This window comes from Stylophora pistillata, chromosome 4 (assembly GCF_964205215.1).
Source record: "Stylophora pistillata chromosome 4, jaStyPist1.2, whole genome shotgun sequence".
Taxonomy (NCBI): domain Eukaryota; kingdom Metazoa; phylum Cnidaria; class Anthozoa; order Scleractinia; family Pocilloporidae; genus Stylophora; species Stylophora pistillata.
Window position 1 is genome coordinate 39,250,581 of NC_142522.1, and position 11,790 is coordinate 39,262,370.

The 11,790-nt window shown below is 37.5% G+C and overlaps 1 protein-coding gene across 2 annotated transcripts; it reads right to left on the reverse strand.

Annotated features, from left to right (window-relative positions):
* Positions 1-7,570: 7,570 nt before the first annotated feature.
* On the reverse strand, positions 7,571-10,808 carry LOC111337320 (uncharacterized). 2 transcript variants are annotated; one of them, XM_088759163.1, is made up of 5 exons: positions 10,692-10,808; positions 10,485-10,573; positions 9,002-9,170; positions 8,168-8,324; positions 7,571-7,719 (listed from the first exon to the last, which is right to left on the reverse strand). In XM_088759163.1, the coding sequence occupies exons 1-5, from the start codon at positions 10,706-10,708 to the stop codon at positions 7,630-7,632; spliced, it is 522 nt and encodes a 173-aa protein (XP_088615289.1). In that variant the 5' UTR covers positions 10,709-10,808; the 3' UTR covers positions 7,571-7,629. The 2 variants fall into 2 exon arrangements, with proteins under 2 accessions (XP_088615289.1, XP_022799335.2); XM_022943600.2 differs by having other exon boundaries at positions 10,718-10,785.
* Between the last annotated feature and the right edge of the window lie 982 nt (positions 10,809-11,790).

The following is an 11,790-nucleotide window of genomic DNA, read 5'->3' on the forward strand; positions in this document are numbered from 1 at the left end:
AACCCGTGGGGCAACGAACGAAAGAAGCCAAGGAAGGCCAAGTTCATCCCAGAGGAACGATCGACAACAATGTAAATAAAACCTACCAAGACGAACCAACGGAATGCATAATAAAAGTTTTCCAAATAAGAAATGGTTTAGGAAAGTGAAAAAAAGAGGGAGGTTACTAGAAAGAAAGCAAAGGAAGTCAAAATTAAAGCCTTAGAAATGACAGTCAAAGAACCTACAGAAAACGGATTTCTAGGACTGGAGGGATTCCGTAAGTCACAACAATTCTTTCACAGAAACTGCTGCGCCATAGGATACTCACCTTGAAACAAACCTATGGAGACGCAATTGAACAAATTAGCAGAACTTATAGTCTGATGCCTATGAAGATATTCTCTGTATGATACGTTCTAGTCAATCTTTAGTCTAGGCAGCAAGACTCGATCAAAAAGATAAATAATGAGATAATGAGAGTAATTGCGTTTCTGCCATTAATTCCTCGAGCAGCACTGTGCACCAAAGTCAAAAAAATAAGCCACAGGGAAAGAGTCACAGAGTAAACACAAAATGTCCGGGCTGACCTTGTTGAGGGAAGGGAAGAAGTGGGGGTTGGGGGGAGGGGGGCGCCCAAACCGAAAAACAACATTGGATGACTTTGCTGGAAAGAAAAAAAGTTATAAACCCTTTATTATAAAAAGGTGACCATTATAACAAACTTTGTATATAAAGCTACAGCCACTACTCATCTACTACTCCAATTTGTTTCATACACTCCTACTATCTTGCTTCGAAGTAGAAAAACAAAATTTACGCAATGTTCATACACATTTATATAATAAGCTGAGTTATACACGTGATTTGATTGATTCTTGCTTGTGATCTATCAAAGAACCGACGTATAGATGGCGCGTCACCATTAACAAAATTTTTTTGCTTCTTTATTATCTAAAACATGTACATTCCACGCTGCTGTGGATCTGCTCAATAACTGATAACAGATGACATCATAAGTTGGTAAGACTGAGTATCAGCTGATCAGTGACACACTCGGTTGCGTCTCGTGAGCTACTTTGTTGTTCTTTCAACAGTTTGAAGTCATCTGTGCTCTGTTAATGAATAGACGCGTGTCGACGTAGAATTCTCTTATTACATATGATTACACTTCAAGTCTTATTCATTTCCCAAATATTTCTCACTGAACCGGTTTTTGTTTAAAGGGAGAAAAATCGCTTGAGGGACTTATTGTGAAAGGGTAAGCATTATTAAGCTATTTACATAGATGTGTTCATGCAAGTTTGGAAACAGCATTCACGCTTGATCTAAATACAACGTGACAATGGTTATCGCTTGACATACGTATTTAAAACGTGTTTCAAGACTTAAAAAAAAAATTAAAAAAGAATAAAAAAAGCTACAATATGAATTACACTTTAAAGTGCACCTAAACACAAAAATTTTTTTTCGCTTAAAGAAATAAGCGTATTTTTTGGAGCATTTCTGTGCAAACATTTTTTTATTTGCTCAACTCTTCAATTTTCTGTGCCCAGTCAAAATACGGAAAATCGGCCGCCATCTTGCCCCACGACCGCGTTTAAAGAGGAATGGCTCTAGCAGGTAATGTGACATCAAATCGAGAACACGAAAGTCTGCATTTCACACACTTTTACTTGTTTGGGAAGGTTGTAGTCGATATTGTCCGAAAATATGCCGACTAAGTGTGTTGTAGAAGGATGTAGCAACGTGCGAAATTTGCAAAAGGGTATCGTGCTTCATACATTCCTCATAGAACACACTTAGTCGGCATATTTCGGACAATGTCGACGACAACCTTCCCAAACAAGTGAAAATGTGGGAAATGCAGACTTTCGTGTTCTCGATTTGACGTCACATTACCCGCTAGAGTCATTCCTCTTTAAACTCGGTCGAGGGGCAAGATGACGGCCGATTTTCCGTATTTTGACTGGGCACAGCACAGAAAATTAAAGATTTGAGCAAATTAAAAACTTTTTGCACACAAATACTCCAAAAAATAAGCTTATTTCGTTAAGTGAAAAACTTTTTTTGGTTTAGGTGCACTTTAATGATAAGCCAACTGTTACTAAACTTCCAAGTAACTCCTGTCGACACTGACTTTATTTTGCGTCACAAAGGCAATATATTTTGATGCAGACTGAAAAGGCAGCCCATGCAGATGCTGAAATCAATATTTTTTCCATGGATCATTTTTTACTCCTCCGTAGGAAAACGTTTTCATGGCTCATCTTTCTTAGAAAAAAGCAATTAATGTCAGTTGAGAGGCCGAGGACGCTTTCCAAAAAGGTTGTTTATTTTACAATAAAGCTGGTTCCCCACTACTAGGACTGATAAAAGAAAAGAAAAAAAAATCAACAGGATAACAGAACATAGCTAGAAAGAGTGACCTAAATTGAGGCATATACCTTGATGACTGCGGTACGAGCCGTCTTTCGCAAAAAAAAATACAGGTACAAATGTGCGGATCATTCTACCTGGAACTATTTTAATTTTTTCCTCGCGCCTTTGGGGTCTTCGTCCGTGTCTTCTTCTTCATATGCATTGAATATTTTCTTTCATTTTTCTCTTTAGGAAAGATCTCTGGGACCTGAGTAATGCGAGGATTTCGTAGGCTTCTTTGCATGATCACTTATCGTAAACAGAAAGCGAAGGAATCTGACTTCGAAAATATTGTAGGCGCTTAATATGTCGAGCAACGGTAGCTTGCCAGAGAGTTTTGGAAACTAGACTTGAATGAGGAAATTAAACAGTTATTAATAGAGTAGTCGCTTTAAAGAAATGGTTGTTCAAGGAAAAAGGAAAAAAATCATGCAATCACCCTTTAATTTTTTATTATGTCCAAGTAAGATATATCTTGCATAGAATATTTGACCAATTCATGGACATTCGAGAATCTCCACTCCTAATAACGTCTCCGTGAGCCATTTCATTAAATCTTTTTGTCCTCTATTTTTATCTGAAATTTCTGTTCAAAAATGAGACAAATTCTAATCGACAAACGTAAGATTTGATATCTTCTTTTGGAAAAGAAAATAGAAAAGAAAACAGAAAAGAAAAGATAAAAAAAAAAAAGGATGATAGACATAGGATCTGCTCTTGCGGGAAATCTTCACATAATAACTCGCGACAAGCAGAGAGCCTTCTGGTTAATTTCAGACCAGAAATGGCATATATTTGCCACACTTGCATGTGTAAAACAATGGCCCACGTTTAGAAGAAATGGTTGAAGCTGAAAAAATACGAAAAATAACGAAAAATCAAAATGGTTGTTTAACGGACTAATTCAAAGCGAAATAACTCGAAAGTTATGGGTAGATTTGTTCTAGAAAGAGATCAGTTAAGCATTTTTCAGAGTCTCAACCCTATAAAGAAGACTTTGTGTTATTTACTAGCAAAACTGTTTTATTTTAGTTTAGTATGGTGAGGGGACCTTATTCCTTGACGTAGGAGATTTCTTTGTTCGTCTTTAAGTATTTGATTTGCATCAAAATGTGTTTTAAAGGACTGGTGTGATTACACGGCAATTAAAATGGTTCGCCCGCGGTATTGAATTATAAGAGCAAGTTTTCTCAGGTGGGATACGTAACAGAAAGCTGGCAGCAATATTTGCTCTGAGGGATGGATACTTCTTTGTCATTCTTATATTTTATGCCGCTGATCATTGCTATAAGTAAGACGTAGTTAGGTTTTGGTAAATCATTACGTATTGCTTTCCGAGTGAAAACACAACCAAAATGACTATCAAAAAAAGTCTTCATTTTTATGACATTGGCTTTTGCAGTTGATGCCTTTAAATGGAAACTTTACGGTAGGTCTCTACAGTTTGTGTTTGTTTCTATTTTTTGTTTTTTTTCTCTTCGATTTACACCTCAAACTTCACGATCCTCGATCATTCTGGGGTATTAAGAATCTCTCGCTGTTATAAAAAAAATATTGATTCCAGATTATTTCCAGCCTACAAATCAGACCGTTAGGAAGAAAAGCCCTGATTCACAAGTTAGAGTATAATGGTCACGAAAGGTCTGCAAATCGGACCTTTAGGGAGAAAAACCCTGATTCACAAGTCACAGTGTAATAGTGACGAAAGATCCATCTAAGAACTATGGGTATTGTAAATTTTGAAGCAATTTCACAGATCTTCCAGTGTCCTTTTTGAATCTTCCCTATATATACTCTAGTGACCATGGGTGCAGTCAGTAATCCTCTTTTGTCAGAGTATGAAACTGAAAATAAAGAAGAAATCATACTTTATTAACAATGACTATGCAATTTGGACTTGTTTTTGTGCTTTTTTCAAAAAGCATACTGTGAGAAAAAGTAGCATAATTAAAAAAGCAAACTCTTGAGCATAACTTAGAAAAAATCGAGCAATGCTTGTAGCATTGTCACCCGTGATCAATCGTGGTCACTCATGGTTACCCGTGGGTTTTCGTGGTCACTAGTGTATACTTTTAGACACTACCGAAGTAAAGAATTTAAAAACTTTTAGCCAGCGCATTCTCTAAGGGTCTAGTCGGAGCCTGCCTTTTTGGAAAAGAAGGAAATTACGCATCTGATATTTATTTCAGCCTATGGAATTGCCTCTTTCTTTTACTCGGTTAATTCGTTATCATAATTGTATAAAGTGACGTTATGTCGATGTGATTATGTTAGCCAAATATAGTGATATTTCTTACTTTTAATCACGCATAGTCACTCATTCGTGCGAATTCGTTGTCACGCGTTGTCACCCGTGATCAATCGTGGTCACTCATGGTTACCCGTGGGTTTTCGTGGTCACTAGTGTATACTTTTAGACACTACCGAAGTAAAGAATTTAAAAAAATAATACTGTGCGAGGGAATATGCCGCGTATATTCTTTCATACACGGCAATGATTCTTATTGATAGAAAATTTTGGGTAACACATAGAGCCAAAGTGTTCTGAATCATCTTTTAATCAGTTTCGATTCTGGTTTACTCTGGTATTTGAAAGGTAGTTCACAAATTACAAAACTGTTAAGTATCTTTATCAGCGTGTTTTACGTGGAATGATCCAATGCCGCTTGACCTCGTAAGATGTTTCAAATAATTCACATTTAATGACGGGTTTGTTTTAAAAGCGAACCTTTTTTTTTACTTGCGTATTACGAAATAAAGAGCGTGCATGCTTGCTGGAAATAATTTTAAATATGTCTTCCTTATTCAGATAGGTACGGATGCTTGTGTGTAATCGCCGAAACACATCACAGGCCACCCTGAACGCGCCAAAACAAATACCTGATATATCGGAAAATACTTTAAGACGTATCGATAGAGTAGAGACGACGTATAATTATATTTTAATTTGTTTAGAGTTGAGTAGCCTTTTTGGGTTACATTCCGGGAGATGGTGTGACAATCTCTTTCGGAGGAAAGCGTCCTCAGAATCAGCGATGCCTTGCGGGAAGGGGAAAAAAAACAACCTCTTTGAAGTTACTCAACGTGACCTTTTTGAATATAAGAGCAATGAAATTTTGCTATGTCTAAACAGGCATAATCTTGATCTTTTCCAGAAAACATGAAGCGTTTGTCTTCGATGATTTCAGGCAAGAAGGTAAGGCTAGGAAAAGCTGCGGTGTTTTGTTTTTGTACCTGATGCAGTGATGGGTTCTTCCTTGTCATACCTTATCTTATTGTCTTCAATCTGATGCCATGAAAGGTGATCGAAGACGTGTAGGTGTATAAATACAGAACAGAAGTTATTTCGAAATGGCGAATACTTATCCTAAACCTGAAATTGTTTATGATAGTTCGGGCTTCAATCGAGATCAGGTTGTCTAGTTACTCACAGATATTGTCAACAAAGTTAGTTATAAAAAAGGAAAATATCTGTATTATTTGGGAATTTCTAGGGTCGGCCAAGCATTACAATTTCGCAATTTATTCAAACTAGATCCACGAAGTACGGAAGATCAACTCGGCAATGGTCTCATATTTCTCTGCTGCTGCTTTGAATAAAACCGATACCTCTTCTTTTGCTAAAGACCTCGAGATACTGTTCAAGGATAATTCAAAGATACCTGATCACCCATTCGTAAGTTCAGAAGTTTATGTTCTTTTGCTATTTGAAATAGCGAGACGACGAGTAAAAAATACGAAGAACTCAACTCCTAGAAAGAAGAGTGGGAAGCAATCCAAATCGATGAAATAATTACAAATCTCATAGACCTGATGAAAGCAAGTAAATGTGATTTCAAAGACATATTTTGAAAAGAAAGTTTCGTTGCTTTTCTGGCTCAGTTTACTGACCAAAGACAAAAAGCAATTGACGAGATTGAAAGCAAACATGGAACAATTAAGCCTCCTAAAACAGAAGCACCGGAAAACGACGTGGTCGATGAATTGACGCAAGGCATACGCAACCTGTCGGCTGTTGGCGGTACATTATAATGTGAGTACCGTAATAGCAGATCCTATGAGTCTACCATCCTTTTGGGTTTTTTTTTTTATCTTTTTTCCTCTGTTTTCTTTTCGAGAAGAAGATACCAAATCTTACATTCATCGATTAGAATTTGTCTAATTTTTCAACAGGAATTTCAGATAAAAATAGCGGACAAAAATATTTGATGAAATGGTTCACGGAGACTTTATTAGGAGTGGAGGTTCTCGAATGTCCAAATATTCTCTGCAAGATTTATCTCACTTGTACACAATCGAAAATTAAAAGGTGATTGCATGATGTTTTTCCTTTTACCTTGAGCGACCATTTCCTTACTGCGATCACTCTATTAATAACCGTTTTATTTTCTCATTCAAGTCTAGTTTCCAAAACTCTATGGTAAAGCTACTGTTGCTCGACTTATTTAAGCGACCACAGATATTTTCGAGGTCAGATTGCTTCGCTTTCTGTTTACGAGAAGCGATCATGCAAAGAAGTTTATCAAATCCTTGCATTACCAAGATCCCAGAGATTTTTTCTGAAGAGCAAAATAGATGGAAAATAATTAGAGCGTGTGATATCATGCCTGTGCTATCATGCGTCGTAAAAAAACAAAAAGAAATAAGCGAAACTTCACGAACACTTCTTACTGCACCAAGGAGGTCGATCGCGCGGCGAGTTAACTGCATTCGTTGCGTATGGTCTTTTCTCGTTGAATAACCTTTTGCATTTTTCTCCGAAATACCCGCAACGCCCCTTTCGCTAGACGACCTTGCTATTGGTGATGCCTTTCATTACATAATCAGAGTGATGGGACACTGCTGAAAGACGATGTTCTTCCAATTACGACTTACCGCCTGGAGGGGATAATTCTTTGGAGACTGATTCTTTTGTTGTTGTTCTGTTGCTTTCGGCATTAAATTCAAGAGCGATGTTACCAGTTTAAAACTGTTTTAAGGACTGATAAAAGGTTATAAATCAGCCAGTCGTCATAAACAGATTATCAGGGGAAGATTCTAGAAAACTGACTGTCAGTTAACTTCCTATGAGAGGGGGGAGGGGGTGGGGGGTAATCATGGAGATATTAGGTTCGAGGTTCGAGGTTCCGGGTTTTTTTCATTTTAGTAAATCAAGTAATAGGATACAAAATCCCCTTAACATTAACTTTATTTCAGTCACTTCTTTCATCCCAAGAAGCATTTTTACTTCTAGCCCCTTTTATTCGTTGTCAATTCGACGCATCCATACACTTTATTTCCTTTAAGTGCACGCAGTTTTGCTGTAATCGTGTACTTTCCCTGGAAAATCAAAAAGAAATAGCAGCATTTAAAAAATAATCTTTGTACATTTGGAGCAGAACCCGTATCAAGCGGTCCCGTATTTTGCAGTCATGTGTATAAGTGGTCAGTTGTCGAATTGCCGAGTTTTCCCCCTTAGTTGACCACAATTTTCACTTTTATTAAACGGTCATGGTCACTCTTTACTGAGTCCCAACGGCTATTTTGTAATCAGTGACCTCTGCCTGTTTTGAACAATCACTTAAAACAAAACCAATCAAATAACATAGTATTTTATAACAGCTGCAGAAGATTTTTCCGTGTTTACCAAGCCTCGTCTTAACACTCGAGAATTGGGAGTTGCTTAACAGTCTCGAGTTCTCCCAGTCTGCAATTGCGCAAAAACGCAAAAAGTCATTGCAGCATTGCCTAAATCGAGGAAAAAAGAGTAAGAGGTTAACTTCCGAACCTTTCCTAATCTGCCCAGCATAGTTTGCAACCCAGGCACACTACGGTTCGGGCTGCTTTTAATCGTTGCTGATCCTCGGTTCAAACTTTTGGATGTGCATATTATTCCATTCTTGTTCAAGTTCTTCTTAATGACGGAGCATGTCAACCTTCCATTACTTCAGACAAAAACAATACAAAGAAAATTAGTGCAAAGTCAAAGTCAGTCATTAGTTGAGGTAATAAAAGTAAAGTCTGAAACCTTATTCGGTTTCCATGTTGCAAGAAACGAGAAGTGATTACAATTAGTTCTCCATCCCTTGGATGGGAAGCTAATCCATCGCAAGGTTGCCCATTAGGTCTCTGCGTCTCCCTCATCAGTTAACAGTTGTATTATATCATTTGATTAAGAATCAAGTCAATGAATTCCCGGATAGAACTCAGAGAGCACTTTGACTTTGTTCCAAGGGAGAATAACTGCATATGCTCTTTATAGATACTGCTCGTCGCGCATTTCACGTCCCACACTTTCATCGATAAGTATCAATGATTACTACAATCGATGGTGAGTCGACAAGGTTGTAGAAATGTACAGTACTTGTAAAAGAATTGCAAAGTAGTTAAATGTGGGTCTCAATAGGGTTATGGCTACGGTTACGACTAACGGTTAACCAAAAATGACACAAAACGACCTGTTGTAGAAGGACAACACATAACTTTATTTACTACTAACGGTTAACCCTCTGAGAACCACGTTAAAGGTGAAATCTTGTTATGGAGCCATTAGCGTCAAAGCTGGTGGAATCTTCAGTCAGAGAAAATGAATGGAATCAGGAGCTTTCTTTATTCTACCTACCAAGCACTAATGGAGCAACCAAGGTTCTTGCCGTTCTTCTTTATTGTTACTTCGTATCTGAATGGTAAATTCCCTAATTTCCTGTCAATTTCTACCGTTCCACGGACCATAACCTTCTGTTGGTTGTTGATCAACTTAACATCCCCTTTCAGAATCCGCACCGGACCTCCTGAGTGGTACAGTAGAAGCAAATTGTTTGAGGTAAAGGGAATGGGAATGGGAACTAAATATGTGAATGAGAATTTAGCAATGGACATTCCCCTAGAAGGCTCTTCTTGTTTACCGTTTCCAGGTCGAAATGGAATTCGAGATGTTGTTTTTCGTGGAGGGAGGAAAAGCAGAGGACCCAGAAAAAGACCTTCGGAGCAAGGACGAGAGCCAAACACAAACTTAACCCACATCTCGAACCCACGTTACAGTGGTGGGGGACGAGCGCTATCACCACAGCATTATGTCTAGTCCTTAAATGTCAAATGATGTGGATTAATACAACAGGGACATTTATTAAAAAATACTTTGAACCTTAAAGAACGTGGGACAGGTTCAAAGGCGGGTGGAATATCCAATCGGGCTGTATGGTGCAGGTGAAACGGCGCAATGTTTTTATGAAATCATCTTTCTGTGACTATCGGTGTTCGGTATAAATTTGGAAATGAAAATTGCTATCGGATTCTACTCAGTAGAAAAATCACAAATTTTGCCAACCATTTTCTAGGGTGTTATTAATAGCGACACGTGTACTTTGGACCTCGTCGTCGACGAAGACGAGCAGTATATCGTAATCGAAACGTTGCGAGCAATATGATATGCTGACGTCTGTTCTCAACCTTACACTGCACTCGTAACTCAGCCTCTGGGCTGCAAGTAGTCAGATATAAACTATGTTACTATATAACTATATTACTATATTACTAATACAAGGTTCACTAGCCTGACTCATTATTTACATCGAAAGACAAACGATTAAACTTGCATTTACAAAGACAAAGACAAAGACAAACTTTATTTACACAGGGTAGCCCATTCAGCTCTAAGGCTGGTATCCATTGGGGCCCTGTATTGAAAATAATTTACATCAAATTTCTAGAATAGATATATATATATATACAATGACTAAGATTTCACAACTACATCAACAGCCTAAAAATACAAAGCTAAAAACACAATCAAAACGTAACATAGTAAATAAAATATCAAAATTACGGTAAAAGGAAATGTTTTGCTCGGCGACAGAACGTTTGAATGTTTTCACTCTTCACAATGTTTAAAGGAAGTTTATTAAACATTTCTGCGCCAGTAAAAAGAAAGGTCCTTCTCCCAAAATTCTGTTTTACCTACAAAACCACAATGAACAACATTGTCTTTCCAGGATATGGGAAACAATTCTTTTCCGATCGGCAAGAGAGTAAATGACGAAGAAATTTCAACTTTGATTAGGTTTTGTTAATTTAAAATTAATCAAATGTAGGCTGCAGATACTTACCACAGCTTTTCACTTTAACAGCACCAACTACATGAACCAAAGCGACAATGACGAAAATCTCCTTGAAAACCATGTTTGCTGTGTTACCACTGACAAAGCAAGACAGAATGGTTGGTTACAGCAATACATTTTACTTATATAACCACAAAAACAGCAATAAAGAAGTGAATTACTTATCAGGGTAAATATCATTGGCGAAGTATTTACATTTTTCCTTTTTTCATGTCTCGCACCTGCGATAAAATTTATTAATACGGGGAAGCCGATGAGGTTTCCTCGCAATCATATCTTCAAAATCAAACCTAAGCTCCAAGTAAATATCCAAAGAAGATTAAAGACGTCATTTGCACGAAGTGGGGAGAGACTTAAAATGCGTTTCGTATTTATATTTTTCTTTTATCATGTCTTGCACCTGCGATGAGATTTATTTTTACGGGGGAGTCGTTTAGGGTTCCTGGCAATCACATATTTAAAATCAAACTTAAGCTCCGAGTATGTGTCCAACAAGGACAAAAGACATCATTTGCACGAAGTGATGAGATACTTAAAATAAGTTTGGTATTTCTATTTTTCTTTCATCATGTCTTGCACCTGCTGTAAAATTTATCAATACGGGGGAGCCGTTAAGATTTCCTCTCAATCACATCTTCAAAATCAAACCGTTAAGCTCTCAAGTAAATATCCTATGAGGATCAATTAAAGACATCTATTGCACGACGTGAGAAGATACTTAAAAGGAGTTTTGTATTTATATTTTTCTTTTATCGTGTCTTGCACCTGCGATGAAATTTATTTATGCGAGGGAGTCGTTAAGGGTTCCGCGCAATCAAACTTAAGCTCCCAAGAAAATATCCAACAAGGACTAAATGGCATAATTTGCAAGAAGTGTTAAGATACTTAAAACGAGTTTCGTAAGTAAAACACGTAATTTCTCATCCTCTATACTTAAGAGATGTACCCCCTTTCCACGACAAATCTACCCTGAGATAAAGTGCTATGTGCTTCTTTTGGCAGCTATTGTCCAAACGCATTTCTTTAAAAAGGCAATGCTATCTTTGTTTACGACAGCGACTCGTTTTTAGGCCAGCTTTACTAATTTATTTCAAATTTGACCGATGTGGCAACGTGGGCGCAGTCGTACTTAAGTCCAACTGCATCTATGACTTGACTTAAATGGAACACCCACAGACGTGGGAACCCCATTCTCTGCTTTAAATTACCTCTCTTGGGATTCAAGTAGTGCAGCTGCACACATTAATATTTCCACGTCCTACCTCAAATATTCTCGCTTTGGGTTGTTAAAATG